This window comes from Saccoglossus kowalevskii, chromosome 3, assembly GCF_978046115.1.
Source record: "Saccoglossus kowalevskii chromosome 3, keSacKowa6.1, whole genome shotgun sequence".
Lineage (NCBI taxonomy): Eukaryota > Metazoa > Hemichordata > Enteropneusta > Harrimaniidae > Saccoglossus > Saccoglossus kowalevskii.
This window is the reverse complement of record NC_140643.1, coordinates 16758359-16778921: the sequence shown is the minus strand read 5'-3', so window position 1 is coordinate 16778921 and position 20563 is coordinate 16758359. Positions and strand designations below refer to the sequence as shown.

The window sequence follows — 20563 nt, the reverse complement described above, 5'->3', positions numbered from 1 at the left end:
GTGCCCATGTTCAGAATATCGATTACTAGATCTGCATTACTCAATAACGTGGCTAATTTGCATATAGCTACCATGACAACTGATGTGATATCCAAGTTGTCTTTTAATATTTTCATGTGGTTTTTTTCAGGTTAACCCCCACAAAACTATCGCGCTTCCGTTTTCCCAAATACGCCCGCGTGCCAGTGCCCGGGTTCAGTACAGTATTAGATCATCAAACGAAAGGAGAAGGTCGTTCTTATACACATTTCATAGAGGGCGCCATTTATTGCCATTTCATATGCATCACCTTCGGTTTCATCGATGTTATTCATATTGTCCATACCATAATAAGCAGAATGACCAATGCCAATGAGAATAATCTGGTAAATACATATTATTCTAGATTCTTGCGCCCACCCTACCTATATAATGTATGCAAAAATACGTTTTATCATTCATAAACAGCGTCGTCTTATCGTTTACATATTGGTTCTTTGGACATGCTGGTGAAAATAACATCTTGTACTAAGATACTTCGAGTCCACAATTTCAAGCAAAAATTGTATTCCGATTAACATAAAATAATAAACTGAAGGACTCGAAAGGACGTGAATCCGGGCCTGACGTGCGTGTCTGATCGTGTCACAGGTAATGGGATATTAAATCATCCATTTCACAAAACAAATACTAAACTCAGATTTAATTTATTCATCTATATCTGGCACAGAAACACGTGAAATGTACATCACAAACATTAATCGGTACACCGCAAAAATTTCGAAATCACAGTCATTCAGATTATTGTAAATGCAAAATATACATTTGAATTACTAAATAATATAACAGTGAAGTTTTACCAGTACAAGGTTTAGTTGTTGCTAATTACACACGTTGAACTCTATCACAAATGTGTAAACAATTAAAGTTTTAAAAACACACTCAAGCTTTACAATAAAAAAAAAGACTTGGAATTAAACGTTCCCGGAATACGTCATCGAACTCCCTAAATAACAATGAAATATCAATAACGCACACATCACACTGTAAACGTTTGCATTCAGAAAGAACTTCAATCCCACTCACTTGCAGTTCTGCCATGTACGATTCTGGTGGTTCAATTCAGAGATTAGCCGATAAATAAAACTAAAAATATTAGGTAATGAACGAGTGGAGCGCCAAACAATGAAAATATTATCGCACGCATGACAATATGCTTATCATACAGGAGCACAAAACTTCCGTAGACTAATTTACAAGCGGAAACAATCGGCGTAATTCATTTTGAATTCTTAGCATACAAAACACAAAAATAAAATATTAAAGTCATGACAATTATTTTAATCGAATTAATAATTTACAGTAAAAAAACGAAGCGAATTTCTATCTCTTGCTCTAAAATTTGAAATGTATGAGACACGTCCGACATGTTGTGATTCATTTCAGAACACTTTGATGTTGTCAGTTTCCTATTGTGTCCTGACAGAAACACAACTGCGACGAGCGCCACCAATATCTGGTTATATACGAATTCTACGTCTTTAAGTGCGTTTTATTAGAATTCTGATCATATACTCAATTGGCATATTTTATTTCGTTGTAATCGTGGCGCCATCTTGCCCCTCGGCTTGGAAAGACTTGCCTTATATGGGGCAATCTTATCCTAGGATGCACCGAACAAACACATCCGAGTTACAGGACAACTCGATTATTTTCGTCTTGTTTTATAGTGTCGTAAGAAGGAGGCCTACTTGCACTCATGATAGTAACAGTTGTCATAGGAACCATGTTCAAGTGGCCGGATGATTCATTGCTTCTGAAAACAATAGGTATTTCCGGTGATGTGACGATTCGAAGCCGCTGTAAAAAATGAAAATTGGTGGTGAACTACTTGTAGTTGGTTGCTGCTTTGTTAATCACGCACGTGAAAGTGAAAAAAGCGATCTGTTCTTGGTTCAGTGCGCGTGTTATTTGAAGAGGTCCGCTCATGATTTTTTCCCCCTGATTTTTGCCAAAAATACTGTAAAAACAGCCTAAAAATAGAAGACAAAAAGCCGCTTAACCGCATAATTATTTTGAGGAACATATCGTAACCAAAAACAAAACTCTTCTGTTGAATTTGTTGTTATCAAAGTGAATCGTCATTGAATGCCAATCACAGTAATGTCATTTTTTTTTATTCAATATAAGAAAAAACACGCAGACAAATTAGGTTATTAAATTAATATTTCGCATAAAACCCCTTCCGATGAATATTGACAGGAAACTGTCAGAGTTATGTTTCAAAAGCACGTGCCAATTCAGTAAAATTGGAATCTAATCACGAAGTCTTACCTCTCGAAGCGTTCCCGGCGTGATTGCTATTTTGTAGATTGCATATCCGGGTATCCATACCATCGACGATAGCGCTAACAGCCAGCCAATAAACTCACCCCATATAGGATAAGTGTAATCGTCACCATACGTAACCCTCTCATATTTTATGAATGAAAATAAAAATACACCCTGTGGATATGAATACATAATATATTAAATAGAATTGATACGGGAGCATCGAACTGTTAGTACCGATCGAATATACCAACCGAGATTATTTCCACTGAGATGCGTTGTTCAGATTATTGTAACTTAATGTGATCGTAAAATAAATGAACAACTCACTAATACGAGAGTCGGGGTTATGAAAGTCCAACATATCATCCAAAAGTAATTAGGTCTGAATCCTATCATGTCTTCGATGGCATCGTAGAAACGTCGGACACCAAATGCCCATGATATGGCGATGGTTTCAAAGAATACCAGAAATAGCAAACTGATGCCGCTAGCGGAATAGTAGTCCATCAATTGAAAGAAGTACATACCGCCCTGTAAAATATAAAAACTTTAGTGATAATGGGATATGTACGCGACCCCCGTATTATTATAGCATATAAACTTAGTCAGTCTCGATGCCACTGCACGATTCATAAATACCAGTATCCGATTGAAAGAACAGACTGTAAATCATCGCTCTGACCTCTGTAATGCACGCCAGTCCCAATAAATATGACACTGCGGCGCATGCTAGGATGAACAATGCTCGATGTTTTCGTAACACTTTGGGATATTCGTCAACCAGTGCCGTTATGAATCCTTCCATTGTGCAAAACTGTTGGTCGTAAACAAAATCAAACATATTTAAACTGTTTGTACCCTGCGATTTCATTGGGAACATGATTACGATTGCGCAATATGACGCAATATTTATTGTTTTGCCGTATATACGCAGCGTAAAAGCGATATAGTAGCATGGTGAATAAAAACATATATACAGGCGGAGCATACAAATCATGGGCATTTTTTATTACACTACAGCGACGACGCAATAATTTAGATGCCGATTTCCTACATATTCACTCACGTGACACCAATTCAATAAGATCTAATACGTAATAATGATCTAGCCATGGCTATCTATATGTTCTCTATAAAAACGATATTGTGAATTGAGTCTGAACATAAAACTCTCCCTGTCCAGCATGTAAAAACAGTAAAATTTGTTAATATCGTTAGCGTATCACGTGTTCTTAACAACGATCTGCTCGTAATCATTGATTTCTTTAATTAGTGTCATTAAGTCTCATTGCATTCATCCTTTCAGATTTGCTTTCAACTCGAGCCGAATGTAGGCTTGTTGCAGAGGTCGAAAAAAGAAGCTTGGCTTAACGAACCGCGAAGAAGAGGCTGCCTCGGCCGATCTACATAGTGAACCGCACCGTAGTTTCTAATCAGTGTGTATACTCATCGTTCATAAACTGAATACTAAGAAGTTACGATGCACTGTATTATTGAATGGATATACTGTCCGACGTGCCCCACATCAGACGTGCGCTTTTTTTCTTTTCCTTTTTTTTTTTTTGCTGATATTATTACTATCTTAGACAAAGTCTACGTGCACATGTTTAATTACTCACTAATTCACGGCAAACTACGTACACACTATTCTGTGTATCTCAGAAAAACGTGATGCGCCTCGTGGAGGAACTAGTTTTAGAATAACAGCAAGGTCGCAGAGCGAGTTGCTGAAAGAGACATCGACGTCACGCACGTATTGTCCGTGGTTTTAATTGCAATGCACAGTCGAAGCGGTTCGTCATAATAACTTTGGGTAAAATGTTTCAAATAGATACACCTGCTTCGGATAATTTTACTTGTAATTATAAATAATCTCTAGTGTCCTTAACGAGTGATCAAGAACGAAATATCTCCCAATCCGATCCGTAGCCGAAAAGCGTTACAGTATCACAGGAAATCATGAGTTCAGCAATATGGCGCCACCATATGTCAGGAATAAGGTGGATTATATCTTGTCATGTACATAGATATCTGTCTAGATTTACTTCTAACGAACATGTGACAGGATAATTTGTACCTGGCTCTAAACATGGACATGTGTCACCGCAAATGCGGCATCGAACTTCACTCTCTCGAATCATACAGCGCAAATCATAGCGTCGTTCTGAACCGGCGGCGTATTAGTTATGTGGTCACATTCGAACAATAATTGTTTGCAACATTCGCATCCTGTAAATCCGACGTTGTAGTCGACCAAGTCTCATACTTCATATGTGCGGTATGAATAATTATCTCAAACTATGTACATTTCAACCTCTTTGAATAAATCTAAATTATTGAGGCAATTGATACGAACACAATGAGAAAAGCTTCCCATTTGATTACGTTGCCATTGTTATCCAGCATAACGTAACATTGACGTTAATTACATCAAATATATCAACAATATATACAAAAAATCCACCTGATAATATTTCAAATTATATTTGGTCCCAAAAAAACCTTATTACAATTTCAATTTAGTTGTTCCTTAACTGCCCGGGACATACCTGACTATCGAGTCCTAACATAAGAAGCATAGAGAAAAACAGTATCGACCATAGTGGAGATATTGGTAACTTTACTACAGCGGATGGATATGCCATAAAAGCCAGTCCAGGTCCTTTTGGAAAAAAATAATAACACATAATGAATTTAAAATATATTTTCTAATATAATTATTATAATAATTATTATTATCGATGACTTAAAGATGCAATACGGATGAGAACTTGTAATATAGTTCGATATTGTAGGTCGATGAATACATTGGATTATCATGAACTAAACAAGTTTTAGCACACAGTTGAATATTTGTGCGACGAAACAATGAAATTATGTATTACGCATGGGCGCTGATTATTTCATTTCTTGCAATAATAACCAATTCCCATGCCCATTCGTGAATTTAAATTTCCTTCGAACGAAAACTATACAGTAACCTTCAAATACAACGTTTAAATTTCATGACAAATCTTAATCCAATTTGATCTGTGTCAAACAGCAATCTTCAACTCGCCATTATTGAATCCAATAGTTTGTCAGATTTCACGTTTACCCAGAATTATGATGCTCATCGAACCACATGCACGTGCCAGCTAATTTGTTTAAGACTTACCCTGATCAACCACATCCTTTACCTCTTTATCTTGGTCATGCGCCATAAACCCAATCACGGCAAACAAAACGAAACCGGCCAAGAGACTAGTGGCGCTATTCACACATCCCACGATCAATGAGTCCCTGCAAGAGGAAGTACATATAGTAATAAAATCATACGAATGAAAAAATAAAATCAACTTGCAGCTAAGTGTGTTGTCATTATGACACGTGATGCTGTGCGTGCATAGTACACATTCCTGAAATTGATCTCTTGTGTATTGCAATAAAACAGAACGTAATTGAACAATTGCTATTAATGTTATGACTGTCGTGAGATATTAGTAGAATGCTCTCAAGAAATGAATGTCCTCGTTTTATTGCGAAAACATCGCTCACTCGGAATACAGAAGAAACACGCAACATTGCGCGTGTTAGCACGCGTCATCGTCCCCTTGACACAAACATCACTGTATCGTGTCGTTTGCTAATCAGGAAACAGCGATATTTTCAAAACATGGCAGCATTTTTTTTTATTGATTGATTCAACCACAAATCAATGAAAATTAACAAAACACGGATTCGTGAAGTTGTGAAAAACGTATCATATGACTGTGCAAACATTGTTCGTGATACATTTACTCATGGAAATCGTGAGTGAACGTGAATTAACCTTAAACATATATTGTCAATAACACTTCTGAGTTTACAATTACTGCCAAGAAATATATAATAATTTATTAATATCGCATCGTTTTTTTCAGGGCGTTGGCAATTATCTGCGATTTTACCATATATATGTTTTAAATTATTTATTTCTAGCAAGGCCTGAATATAGAGTGTAACCAATGTATGCGCATGTGTGATATTAAGCGTAGCAACACCAAATACGGTAGGTACGTTTCAATGATTAACATTAACATTCAGGCATGTAAAAGTCGTGCAACATAAAACAGACCAATATATAAATGTGCACGACACACACTGTGCACTACATGCCAACTGTTGTTTACAAATACAATTTCTTTTTCAACGTCTTGTGTACGATATGTTGAAACGGCGGGTGAACCGGTAGTTGTAATATTTGGTCGCCAATATTAAATATACTTCTTAATACAAAACGTTATTTATTAATTAAGTTAATTATAAACAAAATAATCAATTTTTTTTATAAATATTAAAGTTAAAGGCCACAAAGATACAGTGATGTCATCTCTATAAGTGGTTTAAATCAAATGAAATGTGACTTCAATTATGACTTTTGATTTTTCTACTAATATACTACTAAACAATATGATAAATTAAAGTTAAGCATTAAGAACATAAAATGCTGCTAGTCGATACAAATACATATATATATATTGATACGATTCGACCTACTGTTAAGAACAAGACTCGTGCAAAACTGTTCTACATTTAAGATGACATTATCAATATTTGTCGAATTCAGAGGATATATTTGGTAAACAATTTGTGTTCCCTTGCTGGCTGATTTAATTTTTTATTCCCATGAAGGTGAATTTCTACAGAAATTAGTTAAACACAAAAGGTACAAAAAAGGTAAATCCTTTAATTTCATTTACAGATGTATTGATGTACTTTCCATTAACCACCCCGAATTTAGTTAGTATGTTCCAATGATATAACCAGTTGAACTTGAGATGGGAATGACTACAGAATCTGCTTCATACTTAGATATGTGCCTAGAATTTGATTTTAAATCATTTTAGTTTTACTACCATAAATTTTCTCATGCCTTTGCGGCAATATCCGACTCTCTTCCACAAATTGGGTATATATTTCCCAACTCCGTGGCTATGCTCGTGGTTGTAATACATATGCGGACTTCTAAAAATACATTCGTTTAAACTATTAAAGCAAGAGTTCTGCAGAGAGCGACTAGGCTCAACAATCAAAAAGTTTGTTGGCAGATACAATGAGCTTGTGGTTAAATACAATACCACTGTTACAAAGATGATTTTAGATGACACCAATGTCACTTGCCTGATGTTCCAAACAGAAAACCATTTGATTACGATTCAGAAAGATATATAGTGAGTTGAGTAGGACGTGCCTTCTCTATTCGAAACACATGATATCAATTTATGCATACCATGGAATCCATATATCTTTCTTACTGATATGTTTGTAATGTATTTGTTTATGTATATTATTTTTACACAGTAGTTTTACCGTTAGAAAAATTTTGAAAATCAGTCCGTACACCAGTTAACCTACCTGTAGCAATTATTATGATATGGATTGTAGCTACCCAGTGCTACAAGCGATCCAAGACCAATACCAAATGAGAAAAATATCTGTGTCCCCGCGTCGATCCAGACCTGTAAAAGTATTTTTCGTAAGTATCGCATCTTCCCCTCGCGGCCTCCAATGTTTATGTTGAACAGTTCCATTTTTTCATGTATACTAGTGAAACAAATATACGTACATCATTTATAGTCTATTCTTGAACTGTGGACAGAGAACACGTAATGAATCTTACCTGCGGCTTGAGCAGCTGTTCCCATTGTGGTGTTATGTAGAATATAACTCCATTGAGAGACCCAGGCAGCGTGGCACCGCGGATAAGAAGGACAAATAAGACAAAATACGGGAATGTCGCAGTGAAGTAGACAACCTAGCAAAGTAGATCAAATGTTAGTGTCCTTGATTTAATTGATTGATTGGCTACAGTATTGATTAATGCAATTGTTTGATCAATTGATTGACGATTGAATGCGAGCAGTGAAACCATCATATATGGATAGCGATGACTTGCACAGCGTTTAGCGAGGAGCTTTGATTGCGACACACTTAAGTCGAGAAGACGGGGAGTAAAAGATACATTGTGATTCGCAAAGCGAATCACCGCTGACACGATCGCATGGTATGTTCAATTGTGTGCTGTTTGAAATTAGTTTTTATTAATTATCGTAATATCACTTAATTATGTAATAATACACATACTATGTAATATCACAATATTGCGAGATGAAAGGTGTTGGTGTCATTATTTAATTAAGGTGAAAATCAATATATGCATTGTACATGTATCGCGTCGTAATACCGATTTAGATTTAATTATGAATAGTCGTACTGTGAACTCACAGACTAAAATGCAACTATTGCTTCATCTTCTCATTCTCAAAATATCGCACTTCTTGACCAGCAATACACCGCCCACAATTCGATTGCACAATAATACATTTAGGCAAATAAAACAGGACTTGTATGCAAGGGCAATATCTCAGTCTCACCTTTCCAGTTTGTTTTACTCCTTTCCAAATACAGAAATATGTTAGACACCAGGCAAGGAGAAGACACAGAGCAAGTTCCCATCTAACAGTCCCTGATTCGTGGATGCCATCCGTTATCTTCAATACACCACGCCTGGAATAAAACGACAAAGTTATTCGTATAAACAGCTAAGAAGCATGAATATCTTATAAACAAGCAAGCATGGAATGGTACGACTAAATTTAACCGATTGTAAAATGTTGTACATTTCCATATTGCGCCTGTTCTACTAGAAGTTGACCCTCTTTACGACCATTATGTATTGAAATATATACGAAGCGCTAAAAATCCATATTTGGTGGCCAACTGTGACGTAATAGCACTTGTAACAGGACTTATATCGCGTATTAATTGTTGGCATATAACTTCAAATCTTCCAGAAATCTGTGTCTGAACCACGGACCTGGCCGTTTGGGATGCATGCCATACCGCAAGTGAATATCGAGTTGTCATCTTGCCTAGTACCAAGGCCTTCTAAATAGTATATGTGCGGTCAATATAATCATTGTTTGTGCGAGTTTCATTCTTTATTCGATTTTAAGCTCTGTCGGAATTAAATAGATGCGTGTCATACAAACATATCAGGAACAAGAGTCCTCGATCACGGGAATCACAGGAACACGAATTTTTCCACTTTTCCTTTGAAATACGGATTTTTGTGCAAATTTATTTAGAACAATGATGCTAACTGGTTTTGAAGAGCTTCTATTCACGATTAACGACTCCCATCACTAATTCTTTCAAATGATTGATTCTATGAGTCTGCCGTAATTCAACAATGGCAATACATTGCAAAATTAATCCGTATAATCTAGTATATTCGTTGCTCCCTCTGACATAATAACACTCCCATGCAACCACCTTTGCATAACTACGTATTGAGTCCGTTTAGGTCGTGTTGCTTTCAACGTGTAGTTCCAGGGAATACGAATAAAGGTGACAACTCATGCCGCCGCTTTGTACGCGTAAAAGGTGCGCACAACTTGAAAGTCTGCGTTGCGAGGAAAACATGGAGAACACCTTGTTATCTGGTGAGCTATAATCACCCTGATACAATCAATTGCATTTTTTTTTTACAAATTATAAATTTGAGCCGCACACTTTATCTAGCCGAGCAGTTCGCATCAAATATTGTAGGATTTCTGTCAACGATGAAGATTTTATCATTTGTGTGTGACAAGTTACACGTCTCAATTACTCTTAATCAATGTTTGGCGAGTCTGGTAAACAAATCAGAATCGCTGGTGAGTCACATGACAAAAAGGCATATCCATAGGCAAACTATATCTATTGTGAGTACGTGACATTATGCATTGCTATACAATTGTCGCCATTTCTACACTGGGGATCAAAACCTTAGGATATCGCGAGATCATTACGTATTTCCTTTTCTCTTGGAGCAAACGTTTTCTCCGACTCGCGGCTTGGTGTATAGTTTGCAACTCATCCGTGGCGAGACATGTTCACTGAAATAATCGCATTGTGGTTTGAACTGTATTGACAACGCGAACCAGATTATAATATCTAGTACATGGATCACGTGTAAGAAGTGGCGCCGACGTATTATCAATATCCTCGTCACCGTTTTCTCAAGTTCTAGTTAAAGATAAAAGTAGTCTCGATGACGTTAAAGATGAGCCCTTAATATTATATACCATAAAGGGCTGTAGACAACAAGATTTGTATTTTTCCGCTGAGTAAATGTTAAACTGCACTACACATCCACTTTGCAATGAAACACACATTTTTGTGACATATCTGAAACCGTTTTGCAATAGATTTGTTTGTATATAACATTTTTTGCTGATGTTAAAAATCATTCCAATAACAACAAAAATAACACTTGATAAAACGAGAAGCCAAAATATCGAATTCTCACACACCTCCAAAACTCTTCAACTGGAGAAACCTTCAACGATTCGTTGATGTAAAATTCAGTCGTTGCATTAACAGACGAAAGTGTCGCGGCGATTTGATAAGTGCCATTATCAGATACAATTTGTTCGGCAGCACTGTGCGTGGACTGGTTGGTCAATACACTGAACAGTGTCTCATTTACCGCGGGGTTCGCTGCTTCATTTATTTCTGTTGTTGTTTTCTTCTTACTGTGCAAAAGTGTTTCGTCACAGTAGATGGTGTTCCACGGGTGAGAGCACGTCTCCCATGGCAGCTTGCTTGCGAACGAGGCAAACAAGTAATATAGAGTCCAGGCGATGATAATAATGTAGTATATGTCCAACAAACCGGATATGATAACTGCTGCATACCCAACACCTGGAAAGAAATGTACAAGGTTTAGTTGCGCTACGTATACATTTGTGTTTGTATGTAATATAAATACGACTCGCAGGTTGAGTATAATCTTATCGCATCGCCCGACGGTCTTGCATTACACATAACCATGGCTGACGCCATAAAATCATCCGCACGGGTTAAGAGGTCACTCTATCAGTACCAAAGGGAGACCAATGACGTCATGTATATTACACGCATGGCAGTGTGTAGGTTACGGGTTGTCCATCACGGGGAATTGTTCATGTAGTGATAATACGGATATAGTGATAACACGTATCGTCACTTGAAATCTATCTGAACAACTCAGGTCTACGGAAAAGCTGTATTTAAAAATAAACCGTTTTTACAGTAACAAAATACTCTTTCTCTTCGGTTAAAGATTAAAGTACGCACTCACCTTTGAACACAGGGCACAATTTCCATATTCCGAGTCCGCCGATGTTGAGAAACTGGCCAATCGAGACTTCAAGGAAAAATAGCGGAATTCCAGCAAATGCCCAGAACATAAGATACGGTATAAGAAACGCACCTGCAATAGCACAGAAAAAGAAGTGAGTTTCATGAAAGCGCTGTCACAAAAGACCAAGCGCAATAATAAAGCAATGGAATGGTAAAAGTGGTTCCTTTAATTAATATATACTATATAATAAAGACAGTAACTTCGACAGATCTGCATACAAATGCGGGCAATTGACTGTTATTTGGAGTTAATGTGTTTCGCTTTTCTTATCTGTGCCTCCGCTCTGCACTTAATGGATGAGTATTTTTGGTTGCAGTTTTTAGCCGGCTGAGTCCACGTCTTTGTAAAGGTTGCCTGCGCAAAGCATTGTCTGGTTTCATGTATAATTAATATTACTAAGTACGCATGTCTTAGTGATTGCTGCAGGGTTTTCAAACCTGAATCGTAAGTCTTACTATCAAAATATTTGACTCCGTTATACTTTATATTATCTGTACAGTTCAACGTACAAGATCACATACACATAGTAGATTAAATCGCCTCAGCAGGAAGCGTTCTCTCAGTGATGTTAAAAAAGAACAGTCAGTCTACTTTTTAGGCAGTATTACGTCATTTTCTAATTGAGAAAATACTTTCAGCGGACGCTGAAATGGACCGATAATTAAAACCACTGTCCTCCTATTAATTTTCATTAGAACATTGCAATTTATTTCTTTTTAAGATTCTTAGGATTGTTATAACCTTGCATTCAACCTTTGGAAAATTTGCATATCGAAAGTTTCACTGTATTTGATTGGGTGATCGAAATTAAATTGTACTCTTGTGATCAGATATTAATTCATTGCATTTAAGTGATAAAAGCCATACGATTCAAATATCACTATTTTATTATTTCACACAATTCCCTCGATCGAAATCTGATTGAAAAAAAGGTTTTCACAGAGAAACATCGCTCACCAAATCAACCTTCCACAGCCTGAGAGCACTATCTGCTACTTGATTTAAAATAAAAAATTGAAAAAAGTGTATGTTTTATATGATTTGCTACACCAAGTACACATCGTAAATCGGTTGTGTTCAGAAGCGCTGGGTGACAGAAGGACACAATATCTCAATTCTACCCACTATGTAAACGCATTGTGTACTCTAATACAACTCAAGCAAAATTATAATTTAACTTATACATTTCGAATTGTTAGAGGGGGTACCCTTTTTCAAGTACGTATAGTAAAAATGAATACGTTCTGGGAACATGGTTTGAAAGAAATAATCTAACAAATTTGTCATAACATATTTTAATATTATATTTTCAATTCGAATGCTTCCTTTTATTTTCTGGATAAAAAGTCAGAATTGAAGAGAAAATGTTCTCAGTGTTTGATTGAAATATACCACGAGTGGTAATTCACGACGTTTCCTCTTGAAATGAACTCAAATCTTTGATGGTGTACAATTTCACAAGTGTACTAATTTCACAACCTTGAAGATTGTGTCTATTGTAGTCGCTAAAGATGCAGGATAACAACTAAACAAATGAATGTGAAAAACTACAGACGGGGAATTGATCTTACGTCAAAAAGCTTGAACACACATCCTTTGAATGCGGAAAAGTGGACCTTCCCGATTTGGACATGAATTAATTCTGTTACTTGATTACCAACAATTTATCGAATTATACATTTGAACGAGACAATGAAATATGGATCTACGGAAAGGTATTTATTTACGTGACAATGAAGGTATAGATGACACTATTATATTAAGAATAAATGAATGAAGACGACAGGCGTACAGAGAAATGCGAAACGAAGACCAAGGATGTCTGATCACTAATTGTAGGAAGACAGTCAAATTCACATTGATTGAAATGTATATGTCAATAAAGATGTTCGGTAAAGTTTCACCTTTGCGATGTGCGCACGATTGGGTGCACATTCACCGCTAGTTCGAATATAGGCTCGTACGAGGTTATAGTTTAAAATAACTAGGTTACCTAGATGGGGGGGATAAACGAGAGGATGGGAGAGACTGAAATACAGTCTTTGAGAAGCTAAAACTGGTCACGTGGGTTTCTCGCATTCAACGAGATCTCGGCGGCTATTTTGCGAGTACGTTATATTAGGCTACTAATTCGTTTCAAATAGCTGGTCTGAATATGCCAAATACACGTAATAAATATGATTTAATCCGCATTATGGTAAGTATTCATTCTTTTTATTACTAATGGTTAATGTTTACTGATGCTTATGTTATCTTGAACGTGGTCTTCGACAAAGACACAAATAAATAATTTACCTGGGTAGGAACATCAGATGGAATATATGAAATGACTACTTCAATTACCAGGAATATCCGCGTCATTGATTTTATTTATCAAAGTAATAATTTCGTCCCTCACTGAGTAAAAAAGCTGTATATCTAAGATTTAATATTATATGTACCTTCCGCACACGCGTGGAAATCGTCCCTTGAAAAGAGCTTAATGATTAACGTGAAAGTGGGAGTTATTATAATATTGGTTCTGATGAATCATGTGAATATTTTAATAAATAATTTCATATATAATTAGCAGTACGGTAACTGTGAATTTAAACTGTATATCCAGGGGTGGCGGCACGAAATTTTGAATGGGCCGAGATCTGCTCACCATCCCTTGCGCCCCGCAAGTGGTCGCGCATTTGTTTCGGGGGAGACTGCCCTCCCCCTCCGGTGCCGCCGCCACTGATATCTCTTGAGTGATTTAGTTATTAGTTTCTGATATACCAACAATTCGTTGGATATCATTAATTGGCGCATTATTATTAATTGGCATTGGCGCAATTAAAATTGTTGCACAAATTGAACAGCACATTTTGTACTGCAAATTGTATGTTTGAATTTTCATTTATACATTTATACTAGTATTCAGTATATTAAGTTTTGTTCCGCAAGTATTCTTCAAACTACGTGGATTGTATTAAATTTTGTCTGAATAATTGTGTATCAATAACAACAACCTTTCAACATACTTAATACTTACTTAATATGTAATTGTCACTCCGGCTATAAACTAAAAGATATATTTTTCATAATTTGTTGTTTTTTGGCTGATGGTTCCAATATCACGTGCGTTGTAAATCAAGTTGGAACTAGTTGAATCTTGTGTCAATAAAATGGTCGAAGCAATATCTGAACAATACATATACACTAATATAATAGGTGACACGTCTAATCAATATGGATGGGCACGGGTAAATAGGTCAGAAAAACAGTCGAATTCAAATGTTCTAGGGGCAATTTCGATCCGGTTTTTATTGTATACTCAACTTGTCAGATATTATTGAATACACCATAGTTGAAAGAACGTTGCGTAGAGGCGAATTCCGACAGTATGATTCAGATGGTATACGGATTTGACGTTCGATGGCGTATGCGGGTACAAATAGAATTAGTTGTATTAATATAATAATTTCTGTCTCGTAGATTTCACGCGAACTAGTAATTATTTCAAAGAATATTACTAGAAAAACGAAATTATCACCAAAGAAAAAAAAATAACTAACAAACCAATCTCCGAAGAAACAAGAACACGGTCAATAAACGACTCTACATTCGTTATGTTCATTTTACGCAGATTCCAATGATAACCCCCCAAAAATATGTCTAATAATAGACCAGCCGAAGTGTCGGATTGTTTTGATGTTCTGAAATAAAACGATTTCTACGACACCGTTACTATGAAATGCCGGTATTGATTGCAAGTTGTATAAGGTACAAATCAATGTAACTGCTCGTTATTGGAATATACCGCGGACTCGGTGAAAAGAAACTGTCGACAATAAAACCAATGTACTCTATAATTCGAAGCATGACAATCATTCGATTATTACTTATACCAGTATATAGTATTGCTGTGAAAAGCCGTCACTGCATGTGAACTAGGATATTGAGAGGCTCTTACAAGTGATTGTGGTCTACCGGAATGTATATTAGTTTTCCCGACGATATTTATAACAGTACAGTGCGATCGACTATTCCATTGAGAAACTAAGAACGGCAAGGAAATGTCTATGTTCGTTAAGCTGCCTCGAGCGTTCGAAGGCAGACGACGCGCAGATAAGCAAATTATACAAAAAGCTCATCATCATGGGTGCGTCGATCGATTCTGATTTGGTCGTCTAGTAGCTAATATGATTTATTTACAAATGGCGGATGAGATCTCGAAGAGTTCGAGAGAGCCACGTGACTTGTTTTTCCCCTTCAAATAGCGTTTCAATTTTCCGCCACCATTGCAGAAGAGGATACGCACTGTTTCAGGGCGCACAATATATCACGTGGCTCTCTCACGCTCAACGAGATCTCAGCGGCCATGCCCGAATGATAGTAAGGCCTATAGAACTTGTTCGTGAATCTTAAAATTATAGAAGGCACGCAAATTAGAACAGAGCATATTTAAGAGTCTTATTTCGTTCGTCAACCAATGCGTTCAGCCATCGTGCAGTCAGTCAAATAGAAGAATAATTGAAGTGCAAACTCCCTGACTGCAAACGTTTTTGAAGACAAAAATAATCGCCAAGATCGACAAGTGCTGGAAAACATTTATAAGCAGAACAATATTATTTAAATTGACATCGCTTCCTATGTGTGATTAACATGTAGTCAGCTTTTCTCTTCTTTGACATACCATGAGACAGTTAATATCGACAGTGCGTCTTTCGTGGTGAAGGCTCACGTGCCTACTAAGGGAAATGGGTACAATGATAATGAAGTCAGATAGTTAAATAGATAGTTAAGCCATCTTCTTATTCTAGTGAGACCTCGCACGACAACGGTATCGAAATATCAGAAAACACCGTCAATGGTCTGTCACATTTGACAAATGGTGAGTTATTGACTACATTTGTGCTGCACGATACAACGCATTGCATTATGGGTAGTGTGTGTTATTTTAGCGAGCTCTCGCGAAAAGTATCGGAGCGAATATACTCTACCATCATCTCATCGATGATCAACCAAAACTAACCCAGCGTCTGAGGGTATTCATTGACTACTGTTCATGTCATCTGAACATCGTATTTAACTACTTGCTGGTTTAAACATCATTTGTAATCTCACATAATGAGAGAGTTCAACATTGACCTATGATCTGTGCCGTGAGATGACACTTAAAGCCAGACTCATGTCAGTGTACATTTCTATTAATTGCACGTTTCGGCATACAGCATGACAAACAAAATGTGAGCATAATATGGTCTTGCTAAAATTACTATTATTTTGGCACCTTAGAAAACCTGTCAGATATTTTTTTTTCTGTGTAAGAAATTACTCGGTACAAAGTACAAATACCTTTCGTAATTAGGTAGGACAAAATTTTCCGGCATTGCCTGTCGGGAAATGTCTGTCAGCGGGGGATATTGCTTTGTTAAAATTACCACAATTACTAGATATGCCTTCACGGAAATAAATGGTATAAAACTGTTTGAGCAGATGACCTCGAATTCTTGCACATCTCGCCTCAAAACAAGTTGTCACAATTACTCAGAACGTGTTGTTAGGATAAGAACTGGCAATGATGTGTGCCACAACTGTGCTTCTCGATAACTTTTATAACTGTGATTGACGGTTAAATTGTGTTAGTATTCAAACATTATTGAATTTTATTCAAGGGTACATTTTGTATCTCTGGGAAACAGTGTTAAATTTATGAATAATCCGTAAATGTATTACGCAAATGTTGTTTAAATAAGTCTCTGAGTACTAAAAGTGTAAAATAAAAACTAAAATTACTACTACTATACTCCCTGACAATGGGTTCGCAGTCGAGGTAGACATTGGAAAGCAAGTAAATAACACCGAATAAGCGGCATGGTAAAATACTACTATGTCAAATCAAAGTACAAAATGTAATAATTTGACATAGCATTTCCCGTACCGTTTATTCGGTGTCATTTACTTGCTTTGCTTTTTGTGTCATCAGTCGCTACCGTGAGTTTACAATATTTGAATATTATTCTAAATGTACTTAAAACTTAATATCCATGTTCATACAGCGTAAAGCATAATGATTTTAATACCAATTAGCGATAATAATATTTACCACCAACACATAAATGTACCGGCAATGGTACCGAGTAATGTCATGTTCCTCGGATATGCATTGCAATCTGACGAGGTAACTCGTACTATTGTCGACTCACTTTTATCTCGGCTTCGTACATCAAACACATAAACGCCACACTGCGCATGTCTCTTGAGTAAGATGGGAGCCCAAACACATGCAGAAAAACCATAATGGCCTATATCGAACTGAGATTATTGAACGCCATAAGTAGGTGTGTTGACTTGAATAGTAAGCACCATGTCAGGCGATTAAATCATTCGCCACCAGACACTAGCCTGTCTATACATGGGAAATGTAAGATACGCGCTTACATCATCTTCATCCCTGGCGTCCATATTATTCCGGACATCATCATAGTAATATGTCCATTTACGCGCATCGGTGATCTTTATTGTGAAATAGCCTTGAAAAGAATGGATATGTACTGCGTGTAGAATATTACGAGAGTCTTGATACAATGACCTTATTAAGGAAGACGTATAATAAGACGTAACCGACCATGAGTGCAGTGCATTGAAGAACAGTGCAGTACAGTACGACGCAACGCATGTTGCAGTGAAGTATGATGCAGTGCAGTGCACTTTTAGTGCAGTGCAGTAGAGTACAGTGTGATATTATACGAATATACAATACAATACTATCTGATACAATACGATCACACACTGTGACATGGAATTTGACGTCGGTTAATACCGTTGCATTCGGTGAATTTGTTTTTTCTCTTTCATGCGACGTGATTTTATGAATGCGCGCGTTACTATTAAGTCGGTGTGGGTCGACAAGCCAACCGATATTATTAGCATGCGTTACTAACACAACCAGTTTATTTTTAAAAAAATAACGCCAAAGATTTGGAATTTTCGCGCCTGCTTCTGTCTACGAAATGCGAAGTGTTCAATGTTACATCGATCACTCGACAAAATAATAATTGTGCATACATATGCCCGATAGGCACGGCTTAAACAACAATTAAGCGAAGCCCTTATTTTGTTATCCAATTTGCAATCGCAAAAACGTTCGCAAATTGGTGATTATAGGACGCGTATTGAATGACAGCGCAAAACATAATAGTATCAACGTGGCACAAACCTCCAAAATACATTTTAGAATTGACTGAAATCACTTTTATATCGTGTTATCAAGAACAAATCGTGGTTTTTATAGCATCACAAACTATGGTTAAGTAAAAATAAGACATTGCTTTGAATCTAATAAACTAAAAATGAATAAGAATTCAGCGTTCATTGACACACCGTATATATACCACGCCCCTTATCTCTGGTCGTAACTAACTACTGAAAAGTATAAAAGGGAAATGGCTTTCAGTATATATGAAGTTGCGTAATGAACGAACAAGACCACACTCCGGAAATTAGAAAAAAGAACTTTTAAAAGTGTTACAATCACATGGAATTAAATTCTTCACGCCATTGTCATATACGAAATTATGTGGTCCAGTGCGCGCATGCGTATACGAGAAGCGTAACCGCGCGTGTTGGAATCCACGCTTCAATTACTGCTTGTAAATAAACTGTCCAGAGCAGTGCAATCGACAACTGCGCTTGAAACGGAACGGGACCATAGTTCAGCGTCTCCTCGAGAACACATACAGAGAAGAGTGTTGGTCACATAGAGATTTGTGATCTTCTGGAAGTACTACACCGGAGCAAATGACGGGGGTTTGTCAACAGTTTTTCGAGACCAATACCCACATAGCTCAACAAATAGTTAACCATATCGACCGCGTAATGATTTGATATGATATGACATTAAATTAATTCCTTGACTTGATAATATAAACAAAAAAAACAGTTTGCTATTTAGCACTCCCCTATAAAAAAAATCACCTCCTACCTCCTCCATTTTTGTAGCAGAGATATGGAAATCTCCAGACATTGCCAAGACCAACAGCAAATCCAACGCACGAAAGAATGAAATCCATTTTGCCGGACCATTTTTCTCTTGTTCCTTCATCGTTGTCTTCATTTTCGTTAACTTGAGTATTTTCTAGTGGGTGTTCCAACGATACATCATTGTGATTCAACACAACAGTGTCGTTCTGTTGATTTTCCTTCGTATTATTCTCATTAACATCGGATGCAGTCACTTTCGACATCGTTCTGCAGATTAATTGCCCTCGAACCGACTTCAAGTTGGGTCTGATTTTCCGAATTCACTAAAAACGGATGGGTGCAAATCGATCTAACAAACGCGATACTTCAAGTGTTACCACAAGAAACTGGATTATTTTGTCATCAGAGAAAGCAAGAGTGAGACGAGAGATAGAGTGAGCGAGGGAAAGAGAGAGCGAGAAAGCGAGTGTGACTAAGAATTCAATCAACAACCAGGGAATGCGCCAAGCAGAAATCCGTTTCTGAGATGCGAAACGCATAAGTCGTACGGCGCATGTGCTGTGTAATGATCATGCTTATTTTCATGTTAATTTCGTGTTATGCCAATCACACGATGACAGTGAAATGCAGAGTATAGCCATCACAAATCGATTAACAAACTCTCGCGATTAATAACAAAATCTAAAGATTCGCCCAATTGACCAAAGCCCCTTTCTTTCTGCCCCTTATCTAAGGATAAGTGCACATTTTCTATAAATATAGAAAGGGAATAAAATGGCAGGGCGTTTTTTGAACTAGTTTTCAAGACTCTGATGCAATCTTTACATTCAACGTTGTTACTGGAATAAATTAAAATAGATACTCCACGACTATAGCATCGATCCAAATTGATGTCGTATCAATGCCAACAACGTGATAGAAATGGACTCACGAAACTCTTACTACACTAAGTAATACAAGAGGAAAAAATACCGAGTCGCCATGGTGATACGACGTATAACAAGAAATAAATTTGTTTCCCGTGTAAATTTGTTATATTTATCTAACATGACCAAGTGCATGAACTAGTTAGTCTCGCAGTAGATTAGGTATTCCCCGAGACGTTTC

General features: G+C 36.9%; 1 protein-coding gene across 1 annotated transcript; it reads right to left on the bottom strand.

The window, feature by feature from the left end:
• Positions 1-1671: 1671 nt before the first annotated feature.
• LOC100376694 (sodium- and chloride-dependent GABA transporter 1-like) lies at positions 1672-19719 on the bottom strand. Its single transcript, XM_006824306.2, has 13 exons — positions 19458-19719; positions 11441-11572; positions 10873-11022; positions 10632-10791; positions 8709-8841; positions 7955-8089; positions 7690-7793; positions 5471-5595; positions 4863-4975; positions 2996-3127; positions 2641-2844; positions 2314-2484; positions 1672-1839 (listed from the first exon to the last, which is right to left on the bottom strand). The coding sequence occupies exons 1-13, from the start codon at positions 19717-19719 to the stop codon at positions 1672-1674; spliced, it is 1989 nt and encodes a 662-aa protein (XP_006824369.1).
• Positions 19720-20563: the final 844 nt, after the last annotated feature.